The sequence below is a fragment of the Gymnoscopelus braueri genome (assembly GCF_963280865.1).
Source record: "Gymnoscopelus braueri genome assembly, chromosome: 18".
Taxonomy (NCBI): Eukaryota; Metazoa; Chordata; class Actinopteri; order Myctophiformes; family Myctophidae; genus Gymnoscopelus; species Gymnoscopelus braueri.
In genome coordinates this window covers 26,533,985-26,548,013 of record NC_137618.1, presented here as the reverse complement: position 1 = coordinate 26,548,013, position 14,029 = coordinate 26,533,985, and the positions used below count along the sequence as shown (strand labels likewise).

The 14,029-nt window shown below is 43.4% G+C and overlaps 1 protein-coding gene across 1 annotated transcript in view; it reads left to right on the top strand.

Annotated features, from left to right (window-relative positions):
* The window catches only part of vwa8 (von Willebrand factor A domain containing 8), a gene marked incomplete at its 3' end in the record, with an annotated part of 71,042 nt that overhangs the window by 18,751 nt on the left and 38,262 nt on the right, over positions 1 to 14,029 (top strand). The window contains exons 12-19 of the mRNA XM_080456471.1: positions 515 to 592; positions 5,205 to 5,365; positions 6,287 to 6,400; positions 9,502 to 9,682; positions 9,924 to 10,001; positions 10,480 to 10,595; positions 12,332 to 12,426; positions 12,513 to 12,619. Coding sequence (XP_080312597.1) covers positions 515 to 592; positions 5,205 to 5,365; positions 6,287 to 6,400; positions 9,502 to 9,682; positions 9,924 to 10,001; positions 10,480 to 10,595; positions 12,332 to 12,426; positions 12,513 to 12,619 — 930 coding nt within the window. The remainder of the gene's footprint in view (positions 1 to 514; positions 593 to 5,204; positions 5,366 to 6,286; positions 6,401 to 9,501; positions 9,683 to 9,923; positions 10,002 to 10,479; positions 10,596 to 12,331; positions 12,427 to 12,512; positions 12,620 to 14,029) is intronic.

Sequence of the window (14,029 nt, the reverse complement as noted above, 5' to 3'; positions counted from 1 at the left end):
ACACATTTTTTGGTGTGGATCCCAAATTGATATTGAAATGACCTGGTATTCTGCACTGCTACAGTTGAAATTAGAATACAATCAAAATTTGCGTGATAAGTGGAATTAGAGCTCTTCTTGGTCGCCTCCTCCGGGACCATATGGGGTCCATTAACATGCATAATTCCATGAATAACCGTATTGTCATACTGAATTTTGCTTAATTAGAAAGAACAGCAGAAACACATATTTCATTATTATTATTATTATTATTGAAGACACGATTTGGGTCTATCTCTAAAATGTATGAAAAAAGTCAGAACCACTGTGCATGTCAAAAAAGCCTAAATCATATTCTTATTAAATGCTTTGGGTAATTTAAACAATGATCACTTTATTTAGTGTCCACCTAAACAGTTATGGCTGAATCTGTCATCAGATTCATTTCAATTGGATTTAAGAAATGTTGTCCATGTAATGGCAGTCAGTGATTATTAATCTTGCTATTTGGTAACAGTACTACTGTGTTTTATAGGGTTGTGGCAAGTCAGTGATTGCCAGAGAGTTTGCTGAGATGCTGGGTTACAGCACAGAGCTAGTCATGCTCTACCAGGTAAGGCTGAATGGTCTTTTTCCATAGTATAAACTGCCAGAATGAGATTACTCTCTCACTGTGTGATTAATGCACGCACGCACGCACACACCTGTCCTGACCTGTGTTCATCTGATTGGCAATCTCACGTCAGTCAAGGCTATAATGTCAGCAATTGCAACGTTTTCTAGCAACATACTAGTCAACTAACAGACACACTTAACAATTCAAATGCTATGCTACACAAACACATGGACTGACTTACTTTTCCGCTGTCAAAAACGCTGTACTTATCTGTTTTTATTAATATAAGGAATCAGAAACAACATTATTCTTGGACACCCTCTCAAGTTTTCTCAGCTATGATGCTGTAGCTAAATCTGTAACAGCCGTACACTTTTGTGTGCATACGCGCATCCATTAAAGTCAAGCATTCCAGCCGGGTGATTTAGGAAGTGACTCTTTTGCAACCCTGGTAGAGAAAAAAAAAAGAAATGTATGTGTGTGTTTGTCTGTGTGTATATGAGTGCATGCATGTCGGAGGAAGTAAATCACTGGCAAAGATAATCTGATGCATCACTGACATTCCAGAGGTCATGACCTGTGGTGTCATGGGGGCGGGGTCAGCCCGTTGACACTTCCACCAGTTGTGGGAGAGGAGGGGCAGATGAGCTGCACTCAACATGGAAGAAGTATCTTTGATTGTAGAGACCTCCTTAAATAGAAGTCCTTTTATTCTGAGTAGAATGTTCTAAACTTAACCACTTTCACCCTGGCGTCCTTATTTTTGGGCATGTCATTATAGGCGAAAGTAAAAAAAAAAAATCTAAAATTGTCAAAAATATTTTGAAATCCTGTACCTTATTAGATGGCTTTCAAACCTCTGGGATTTGATTGAGTGGTCTGTGACTCTTCACTTTCATTGATCCAACAACGTCATCCACTTCCACTATTAATACTACTACTGACTCGTTGCCAGTTATGAGTACAGTACACTGTCCTGTACTTGGATGACCTGGTGCATGGATAACCAAGAGGAATTCACAAACGTTATGATTCAATCGTTGGCTTTGGGTAAGGGCACGTAATAAACCAAAATCACAGCAAGTAGTTATTCCATCTGTGTCCGTAACATTGTAACGGTTTAGTTTTATTTTATGGTGAGAGACAGGGGTTTGGCTGAGAGAGGCCCACATCTGGGTTTCATCACATACCTGGGCCCCAAGCCCCCTGTCAGGCTTGGGGCTGCCACAGACTGGGAACTGCCCTGCCCAGAGATCTGTGTGTGTGTGTGTGTGTGTGTGTGTGTGTGTGTGTGTGTGTGTGTGTGTGTGTGTGTGTGTGTGTGTGTGTGTGTGTGTGTGTGTGTGTGTGTGTGTGTGTGTGTGTGTGTGTGTGTGTGTGTGTGTGTGTGTGTGTGTGTGTGTGTGTGTGTGTGTGTGTGTGTGTGTGTGTGTGTGTGTGTGTGAGAGACATCAGGTAATAAAATGTCTTGCGAGTGTGTGTGTGCGTGCGCTCGTGTGTGTGCACATGTGCGCTCCTCTGTGTGTGTGTGTGAGTGAGACAACCTGTGGAATGCAGTTGGCTGGGTGAGGACTGTACAGGAAATGAGTTCCCCCTGTGTGTGTGTGTGTGCGTGCACGCACGCACAGTGTGTGTACTGCAGGCTTATTTATTCATGCATCACGCTGCTGCTATTTTTAGTTGGCTGAGGTCAGGGGTTACTTTGGCTTCGGGAATTGCGGAATTCTGTGTCAGGCAATTCATCTAGTCAGGCCAGAAATTCCCATTTTGGGAAAACCAAGTGATATACACCATAAGGCTGGAGAGCAATTGAAAATATATTGTACGTGTGCGTCTATACAAATACAACCTAAGAAGACATAAGAAAACATTATAATTTGTCAACACAATGAAATGACAATGGCACACCCTGAATTGAAAACAATAAAAAAATCAATAAGAGCAGCGCTCAAAGTGAAAGTGCAGTCTGTTGTGCTATTAAACAATAATCAATTGGCAGAATAAATTTAGCAGCAATGTGTAAACATGTGTAAATAAGTATGGCATATATCGCATATTGCATGGTAGAGTGCAGTCAGTGCTTCTGCTCGTGTGCGTGCGCGTATTGCACGGTAGAGTGCAGTCAGTGCTTCTGCTTTAGTGTGTGTGTTGCAGTGTTTCTGCTCCATGTGTCTGTATTCTGTTTCCCTAGTGTGTGTGTTGTGGGGTTCAGTCTTGTGCGTGTATTGTCCTGTATTTCCTGGGAGTAGTTTGAAGAGGTGGTGGGTTTGGTCATAGAAGATGTTGGACGCCCCCTGCCCCAACATCCGGTGTGGTGCTCAACTGCTGTCAGCTGTGTCCCAATAATGTTTTGGGTCATACTTGATGCCCTATGCAGAGCTTTCTATTCCTTCCTGGTGCAGCTATAGCATACCATGTGATGCAGTACGTCAGGATACTCTCCACTGTGCACCGGTAAAATTTCACAAGATGGTTCGGCAGCAGTCTGGCTTTCCTCACCTTCCGTGGAAAATAGAGGCTTTGTTGTGCCTTCCTCATGATAGTGGAGGTGTATACGGCCCAGCAACTTCTCAGTTATGTGCGCCTCCAGAAACTGGAGACTCGCCACTGCCATGCTCATCTTGTTATGAATGAGATTGTCGACAGAACACCAGGATGTCAGGTTTCGTACCTTGTCCCTGTATACTGACTCATAGAGATCAGGCCGATGACTGTCGTAATTGATTGATTGATTGATTGATTGAATACTTTATTAACAGTTTGCAGAAAAAGCACAGAAAGTACAGTACAGTACAAGTTCAAAACAAAAGGATGCTAAAAGTGTTAAACCCAAGAAAGCACTATGGCTTGTTTCCATTGGGGTCCTGTGTATTCAATAAATCGAAACATTTGATGACAAACAATAATATACAATACTATGCAAAAACATCATATAAACGAGTAGTAATCAAGCAGAAAAATATGTACAGTAAAAAGGGGGGGGGGGATTTCTGGTGATAGGCTTGGAGTTTTTACAGGGGCCAGTACGGAATTGCAGCCACCTGTAAGTGCTCTTTTAGAGTGGTTTTGAAGGAGAGCAAGGATTCACACTTTTTTTTATGACTGTTGGTAGGTCATAGCACATTTTGGTGGCATAGCAGTAGAAAAAAAGGTAACGCCTTGTTTGAAATGTCAAAATCTAGGTTGAACGTGATTTGTGGAGCTCCCACGTTTTTGAAGTAGTTTGACAGGTACATGGGTGTCTTTGTGTTTGTGATGTAGTGTATCTTGTAGACCAGGCCCATTGCAAGTTGATGTACTCTGTCCTCTACCCTGAGCCATCCCACCTTAGCAAAGTGAGCAGGGGTTAGATGAGTTGTACAGTAGGTGTAAGGCCAAGCAGTACCCTGACCAGTTTGTTTTGGGATGTCTGAAGCCTTGTTTTTAAGGCCTTCGTGGTGCTATGGTACCATGAGGTGCATGCATAGTCGAAGGGACATTGAATGAGTGCTCCTGCTGTCATGTCATCTGAAACTTGATGATGGTCAATATTGCATGGATAGATAGACATTACACATTCCTGTGGAACACCAGTGTTCAGGGTGAGAGTGTTGACTGATTCGATCAACAAAAGGACAATCATACAATAGGAAGGAAGACATGCACCAAGGCAAAGTGACAGACTTCAACTTATTAAATGACAGAATTATATTTCTTTAAAACTATGAGTTCTTAATCAATCTGCCATTTCAAAGGCAGCACAGTGTCAGACTTTGACACATTTTCTCCTTGCTCTCTCTCTCCCTGTCCTCCTTTTTCTTTTTCTCAGTTTCTGAAAAACAACAAAATGGAGCTTGCGCAAAAACTAATTTCACCCACTTCTTAATTCTTGACTAAGAAGCTTTATACTCCGCTAACAACGCAATGCAATGTGTTGCATTAGTAGCTTGAAAATCTGTTATTAAGTGCCACCATCATGTGACAGAGTATAAATTAGACTTAAGTCAGGCTGCTCCAGGTTAGGAGACAGCCATAGCTCAGCCAACCAGACACATCAGTCACACCATTAACGTCTCTCAGGAACTATGTGTTGAAGGAGCCAAGAGAGACAAATGTGAGTCCTACGGCTTTCTCCAACAGTCTGCATCTGTCTGGTCACGTTGCCGTGACAGAAGGCTCTTCATTTTGTCTCTTCACACCAATCATTTCATTTCCTAATTTAATGAATAAATACCAGTGGCCTGTTTTCAAAAGTACCTTTTGCTGAGAAGCAGCAATTAAATGGTCGGTGCATGGAATAAATTGTCTGTGACTCCCGCTCCTCCTCTGTCTTGTCAATGATATGGCATTGCTGTGGTGGATTTGACACTGTCCAAAGACCATGCCTGCATCCTTGACTGTTATCGGCTAAACACAGATATCATATATCAGCAGCGGACAAACAGAAATATGGTTTAAATGTTTACGTCTTAATCCCAATGATGGTGAAATGTTTTATGCATATTGTCAGTTCATCTAATTTACATGGTTTGTGTGCCATGACCATGACAAAAGAATATATAGGAGAGAACTGGCCCTACCCCACTTTCTCACTGTCAGCCACTCTCTCCTCTCCTCTCTGACTCTCCAGGACATGACAGCCAGGGACCTGCTGCAGCAGAGGTACACCCTCCCTAATGGGGACACAGCGTGGAGGGCCTCCCCGCTGGTCAATGCTGCCCAGGAGGGCAAGCTGCTAGTGCTGGATGGCATACACAGGGTCAACCTGGGAACACTTGCCGTGCTCTCCAGGTACACATGTAAAATCCTCAGTGTTCATCCTCATGGACCTTTCCCATTACTAGTCCATTTGGGTCAATTTTTGCATTCTCAGGGCCCTACGCCCTACACCTAGTGCAAAATGGTGCACAGGGCAAGCGCACGCACGCACACACACACACATATACACACACACACACACACACACACACTCTTTCACGTCCAGTACACACGGAACGACACCCACAGTTGTTCCCACAAAGACAGAAATAATACATGCGAAAAGTGCAATTTCTCCGGCATATGCCAGCAGGGGCCAAGAGCCACCGGCAGGCGTTAGAGCTCATTCTACAAGGGAAACGGCTACATCTTGGGCTTCTTTCAAGGGTACAAGAGGAGGCTGGATGTGACTGCACCCTCATTGGCCTATTCTGTCCTTAGTGTGAACTCCCAACAGGGAACTCCCTGACGGAGGATCCTCCCTTATTGTTTGTTTGGGAGTTCAGGTCTGACTCTTAGACGGAAGGAGCTCTCTAGGGAGCTACCTTCGCAAAATGGTGAGTAAGTGAACTCCTACACTTGAGCTCCCTGAGGGGAGCAGCCCATTTAGAGAGGGAGTTCAGGACCTCTATGGTTGGCAAGACTGTGGTTCTCTGGCAAGCCGGGAGTTTTCACATCCCATAGTGTGCTCATTCCGAATTTGATGAAATAAAACTATAGGTTTACGTATGTAGTAACCCTGTTTTATGAATCATGAGCGATGAGCTCACCAAAAAGTGTTCTTTTAATGGTTGGCCAGGTGACCGAGCGCTGGTATAGAAAGAGGTGACGTCATGACATGCAAATCCAGGGTCCAGGTGTGGAACACCCAAGCAAGGGACCCTAAATCTCTTGTTTGTGTTTGGTACCCTATTCCTACCCTATAACCAAACCGATGATGCTGTGCATTACCAGGTTGCTTCATGACCGTGAGTTGTCTCTGTATGACGGAACCAGACTGCTGAGGTGGGACAGATACCAGACCCTGAAAGAACAACTCCAACTGTCTGACCAGCAACTGCAGGAAAGGTACGTGTGTGCGTGTGTCTGTGTCTGTCATCACACCTGTTGTCAAGGACTGACTCCCATAGTCTAATTACCATCACAGGGGCGCACGCATAAACACAGGTCAAGAAACAGGATTTTGGCGTTACGGTTGATGAGTCCAGGATTGAAGTATTTCTAAATCTGCTTTTGTAGAAACAGGACAGATGTGATCCCTGACTCTGAAAGACAACATTGACTCCTTTCAGCCTTTCTACCATAGAGAGAGAGAGAGAGAGATCTTCCATCTTAGTGTTCACACAGGTGCTGAAAATCCATAAAAACAAAATTTTGCATCCAATTCTTTCATTTCAGATCCCAGAACATTTAACGATTTTAATTTGTCAAGTACTAAGTCCTTCTGCGGCCTACTCCAGGCTGAAGATGCAGAATAAATAAATTGCCTTTTTCCAGTCTCCGTACAGGTATTTGGGACAGAAAGCATGCGGTTGCAAAGACTACTGTCCGCATTGTCCGATACTTTGCAAAGTGTACTCTCCGGTGCTTTTCAAATAGTAACTTTCGTTGGGTGCCCAGGTGGTGCAGTGGTAAAGTGCCTGCCCACCAGGTTGTGGGTTTGAATCCACCGTGGCACATCCGGCTTTGTCATGTGTCCATACCAGGGGTCTTCAACGTTTTTCAGGCCAAGGACCCTGAGCTGAGAGAGAGATGAAGCAGGGACCCCCACTATATATCCGATATTAAAATTATCTTGCAGCTTAAACTTTTTCATAGATTGCTTCATAGACTTGTTAGACAGCACTATCAGCAATGTATACGAACACAATTGGCCTCACTGGCAGGTAAGTCAGTAGGATACAACAGCAGTGACAACACACAAATGTGTGTGGGTAGGAATCAATTGGCATAACAACTAAATTGGGCAGAAAAAAAGGTTAAAAAGCACACAAAAAAAGAGTACTGTCTAGTACTCTTTGAAGAGTACTGTCCAATACTTTTCACAGAGCGAAGATTTGGGCAGACCTGTGAAAGCTTGTGAGTTTTGCTGAGTTCTGTGCAGGAGAAGCCGTGTGTTATTTAGGTCTCAGATACACTGGATATTGAATTACCAAATTGGAAAAATATATTATTAAGAACAAAGGTAAATCATGTGCAAAATCCAAATCAATTGGATTCAGGTGCAGGATAACGAAATAATGGAGGAAGAGGAAGAGGTGAAAGCATGCTGAAAAATCAGCTCCTACTTGTCTGATGAAGGTGTGACTAAAAAAGTGAAATTAAATATTGGAGACTTATTTTTCAGCGTGAAGACATTTCCTGCTTTTAATACAGTATACAGTATAGTTACATTGATGCAGTGTCGGTTATGTCTTGTTATTGTTGACCTCAAATGACCTCTGTCTTTCTTATCAATGCATGGATGTGTGTGTGTGTGTGTGTGTGTGTGTGTGTGTGTGTGTGTGTGTGTGTGTGTGTGTTTGTTTGTGTGTGTTAGTGCACGTGCGTGCGTATGTCTTGAAACCCCACCTAGGCAGGCAGGAAGGATGTTTGTGGCGGGGCGTCTGGGCTGAAATAAACCCACTTCCTCTTCCTCCACTCCTGTGGCTCAGACAAAGTGTGTGTGTGTGTGTGTGTGTGTGTGTGTGTGTGTGTGTTTACGTAAGTGTGTGTGGGCGTATCCACCAGCATTTTATTGTATACAGAGATTGTTGCTGTACAACCTATAGTAGCTGTACAACCTAGCAACAATTAGGGCTGTCAAGATCATGATATCTTACTTGACGATTAATTGTGATTAACGATTTAATTGTGTTTTTGGCATTGAACATTGAAACATATTATACAAAATATTTCTTTTTGCTTTTCAGGCTTTTTAAAACAAAAAGTGCACAGGGCAGATATGACAAATAACTTAAATATACACAGAAATGACCAATAACAAAAATATATTAATTTGCTGTGGCCAAAATAGCCCATATTTAATCAGTTATACCTTCAAATAAAAAAAATACAAATAAAGGAAAGAGCCAAGATACAAGCTCACAATGGCTTGTAGATCTGCTGTTTCTGCTATTTTTGAAAACCTTTAAAAAATGTACAGTTTAATTATTACAGATTAATCAATCACACTGAAGCCTCCGAGGCAGTGGTACATGGTATGTTCAAGAATACCTTCAATGTAATAGTAGAAAAGAAAGATTGTGGCTCTCATCTTCATCTCTTCATCTCCCTCTCTCTGACTAGGCAAATGTACACACTACACACACAAATGCACCAACATCTTAAAATAAATGCAAGGAATCTCTTTACGTACGTATGTACGTCTGTAATCCACGTATCTCGATAACTGTTATACTTCAAACTCGGCACGCGAGTCGCCGCTGACCTGAGGGAGTGCCGTGCCCGGCGTCGAGTCGGTCGGATGGGCTGTTGTCCAGAACCGCCAGAAATTGGCCTAAATAAATGAGCCAATTGATTGCTATGGCAACCCCAGCCTAAGCTTGATTTGGCAAATTCCCCACACCTGTAGAATTCCCCACACCTGCTATTTGATTCAGTCCACTTTCCAGTCTGTGTGGTCGCAAGTTTCGACTTGGCTCATCCTAACGAGCAGCGGCTTTGTAGAGAGAGAGAGATAGAGAGAGTGTGTGTGCACGTTTGTGTCTAGTCATATGTCAATGTGGGGCAGTGTCAATGGACTTTGATGTCTCCTTGAATCAGAGGATGACAGCTGTCAAAAGTGGTGCCCATATCTTTGACAGAGATTGAATGGAACAAAGTCACGCACACACAAACGCACACATCGGGATGGCCATAGCTGAATGGGTAGAGAGCTGAACTGGTAGAGAGGCAGCCTGGAAAACGGAAGGTCCCAGGTTTGATTCCTGGCCCGGCAATATGTTTGGTGTCCTTGAGCAAGACGCCTAACCTATAACTGCTCCCCCCTTGCGCTCAAGTGTGACCACTTGGGCAGCAATCAGCTGGGTGACGCTGAAAACAAAATTTTCCCTGTGGGGTCAAATAGGTCTATTTATTATTACACACACTCTTAAGCATCTATTTAACAAATCAATATACGTGTGTGTGTGTGTGTGTGTGTGTGTGTGTGTGTGTGTGTGTTGCAGGTCTATCTTCCCTATCCACCCGTCCTTCAGGGTCCTGGCCTTAGCGGAGCCCCCAGTGGTGGGGGCCAGTAGCGGGGCCAGTGGTCAGCAGTGGCTGAATCCAGAGCTCCTCACCATGTTCTTGTACCACAGCGTACAACCACTGGCTAGGGCGGAGGAGATCAGCCTCATACAAGGACTGGTAAGAGACACACACACGCACACACGCACACACGCACGCACACAATTGATTTGATTTGACACCTTAATTTGAATAGGGAGACGCTTGTCTTTTAGAGACAGAATATCACTGATTATAGATAAGAATTATACATTCCACTTGTATTCATTCACTGCATTCCATCCAACTTGATGCCTGTCTCTCTCTCTCTCTCAATCTTTTTCCATCAACACCCCCAACCACTGTCTGTGTCTTCCTCCAGACTCCCAATGTTCCTGCAGAGTCAGTAGAACAGCTACTTCTCCTCTCACACAACCTCCGAAAGACCAATGACCCCACCGTAAGTGCAGCACTGTTTTTGATTCTCTCTCAGTGTGTGTATCTGTGTATGTGCTTATTCATGAGCTGTTTCGTTTTTTGTTCTCGTTTTCTTCTTTGATTTTAGTCATTTTAGCCAATTCACCTCATGTGTGTATGATCTTTGTCACTGCCAACCCCTACTGTTTGGTCTTGGGGAGGGTGTAGACAACAACATGTCTCATCCGATACACACATAGCCAGCCGCTGACAATAAGGAGTTTCACCAGGAGAGTGTAACACATGTGGAGGAACACACTATCCCTCCCAGTTCCATGTCCCGCTGAACAGGTGCCCCGAACCAACCTGCAGAAGTCACAAGTGCAGTGACAGAGATCGCCCTCCCCTGCCGGAACCCCAGTCTCCACAGTGGTGGTTAGGAACTTTACCCTTGTGCCACCCGGATGCAGCTGTGTGTACATGTCCTAACAAATGTGTGTGTGTGTGTATTGTGTCCTCAGGCCCAGTCTCTGGCCTCATCTCTCTCCACCAGACAGCTGCTGAGAATCTGTCGTCGTCTCTCTGTGTATCCAGAGGAGAGCATAGCTCATGCTGTCAACAAGGCCTGTCTCTCTAGGTACACACATACGCACGCACGCACGCACAGACTCATACAACACATATCGCTGTCAGGCATATTTAATCTTTTTATGTTTTTTCATCAATTATTTCCCAATTTTCTTCTTTATCATGAGTGCCACAAAGATGAAGCTGATGTTGTTCTTCAATTCTAGGAAGGCATCGGCTTCTCCTTCTGGCATTGTAACTTTGCAGGGCAGTCAAATTGAAGTCGTCTCCCAGTAAAAGTACTTTGGTATTGTAATTGATGACAATTTATCATTCAAATGTTACATTGAAAACTTAGCGAAGAAGCTCAAGCTCAAGCTAGGATCTTATTTTAGAAATAAAGAATGCTTTTCTTTTGTCACCAAGACAGAACTGGTTGAGGCAACTTTCCTTCCCTTACTGGATTATGGTGATCTGGTTTACATGCATGCCACTGTCAAATGCTTGCACTGGTTATATATGTACCACAGTGCCCTGAGGTTTTTCACAGGCTGCAAGTTTCTCACTCACCCTTGCATCTTGTGTGCCAGAGTTGGGTGGTCTTCATTGGCCTGGACTGCTGGCCATGGGAGTTCAAAGTAGTTCACACACATATATATGTTAGAGCGGTTATTTCATTCAGTGACCACGCGGTTATTTCATTCGGTGACCACGTGCATGTGAGCGTGCCGTGAATGTGGGAGGGAATAATTATGGTACCCTCCGAAAAAACCTAGAACACACCACTGAGTTTACGTTCAAGCGACTGTTACTGTCCCCTAAAGCTCAAACTGAACTTGGCAATCGACCCTTCATGTGTGCTGCCCCTGCAGCTTGGAATCAGATCTGAAGCTTAAGGAACTGATCTTGCTTAGGTCTTTTAAAAGTCTGACTTGATTGGCTCCATCAGGCAGTGCACCTGGTTCCCTAGCTAAGGGTTTTATTGTATGCTTCTATTGGTGCTATTACTTTCTTGCCTTATGCCACTGTTGCACTCTTAAATTATTTTTGAAATGTTTGTACTGCCGCTACCCTGAACAGGGCTCCCTTGTAAAAGAGATCTTGTATCTCAATGGGATTCACCTGTATGAATAAAGTATACAAATCAAATGAGATTGTAGCAAAAAAGAAGATATACAAGCTCATGCGATACATTGTGAGATTGTAGATCTGCCATTCTCACTATTTTTGAAACATTTGGAAAATTACATGGCTAAAATACGGACACCAAGTGTAAAGTGTGTCTTAGGGCATTAACAGAATAATCGAATATTCGAATATTCGACTATCAAACCACTATTCGACCACTGTACATCAAAGTCGATTATTCTATAAAAAAAAAGATTTTTATTTTTATTTATTTTTTAGTGGCTTTTCTACAGCAGACACGCAGCTGTGAGCTCTGGTATCAACTCGCATTCCTTGAGTCGAGTCGTCAATGCCATTAAAAAAAAAAAAAAAATGCTAAAAATCACTATTCTTGAATGCCCTAGTGTGTCTGTGGGTTTTATAAATAGTGAAAAGTATTAAAAGAGCTTATGACAAATAATAACTATATTGGAACATAGGATCTTTTTTTCCATTTCCTGAAAAGCACCGGTGTCAATATGAACACACGCACATAAAGACAGGGACATGCACACACTTTCAGGTACAGACTATACTGTTGGAAAAATTAAATACGGGTACATTTGGCTTACATTAACACTGAGGAATTTACTGTGTGTACACACAGATACTGTATAGTAATACCATTTTATTGTGTAGGTTCTTGCCAAGCCTGGCACGTGCGTCCCTTCAGAAGAACCTGGCTAACTGTTCAATCCAGGACACTGCAGTCCCTGGTGAACATGACCACAGCTGTGAGTAGTCCATTCATCCTCCTATTCCAATTACTTGCATACCTCCTTGATCTGTTTTTGAAAAATGACACTCTCTGTCTCTCCAGGTACAGTGAAGGATGGTGTGCTGACCATCGGCAGTGTGTCTGCTCCAGTCTTCAACGCCAGTGAGAAAATGAAAGTTCCCGATGTGCTCTTCTATGATAACGCACAGGTACTGTTATTAGCCAATCTCATTCACATTTAGTGACGTACTACTCAGGGAGCATGAGCCACACAGCCCTACCTTTTTTTTTTTTTTTGGTCCTGAGGCGTACTTTGACAAAGCAACAAAAAGTCACCTTGTCATCTTGGATCTTAGGTTTGATTAGAATGCCTGCTGCAAAGTAGCCCAAGGCTCCATGACTCACCGTACTGCATAAGAACCACGGTGAAATACTGTACAATGTTGTTTGAGTTTGCTCATGCTCACCACTCTGCCTAGCACAGATTTACATTCAGGTGAGGTCACCTGTGTAACTGGAGAAGGAACCACAAGCCACTTAGATCCTCTCTCATCCTCTCTTTTCATTCTCACTGCTCTTCTTTCTGTTTTTTCGTTTGTTTGTGTGATGTTAATTTATTGGGATGGATTTGGATGATTTTGGGGCTTTGGAGCTGACATTCCTCCACGGTTTGTTGTTCCAGCTAGGCCTTTGCCCCGTGACACAAGAGTCCCAGAGGTGGGTGGGTGTGTGTGTGTGTGTGTGTGTGTGTGTGTGTGTGTGTGTGTGTGTGTCGCAGAGCCCACTACCAACACGGTAGTTGTTGCTATATTGAGTTATGGATTTACACACAATCTTACTGGCCATTCATTTGCAGGCTGAATGGAAGAAGTTGCACCATATTCAGTCACAGAATGGTGCAGTCAGTGGGAACTTGTTCTCCATCATCCGCCTGTTTAAATAAGGAAAATCTGCCCATGTTACTGGATTAATGAGTTTTTTAGAGCTTGGGTTCAGTAAAAAAAAAAAGATATGTTGGTGGGTAGGAAACAGTCTTCTCACTGACAGCCTGATGTCCAGCAGCAATGACCCAGTTATGTCCATCTGTCTGTGTCTGTCTTTATTTTTCCCCTTGCTTTCTCACTTTAGGGCCTTTACTTCAAAGATTTTGACTTTTCTGTCCCTCTCCTTCTCCCCCTTTTTATTTATCATCTCCATCTTCTGTATTGTTGGATGAATTGAGAGAGGGAGGGAGAGAAAGCGAGAGAAAGAAGCAGAAGTGGGAAGATGAGAGATAGTTCTGGCCTGCCCCATTTGTGAATGACCTGTTTTTTCGTCCCTCAGAAAGGCAGAGGAGAAGGAGAAGGGAGGGAGAGGGGGTGAGATGAGAGGAGAGGAGAGAGAACTCCGTAGCAGTCCATCTTTTTTTTAAACCAAACACTATACCCTTCTGAGTTTACACAAGACAGTATCATTTTAAGACTTAACAGCTGATTGCAAAGTGGAGTCCAAGGACCCCCAAGGGTCCATGAAGGGGTTCCAGGGGCTACCCAGCTAAATGATTGATAGTTAGGAACCAAATGGACCCTTACAGGTCTGTTATTCCGAGGGTGTGCAAATGGCAAGGCAATAAGGCAGTT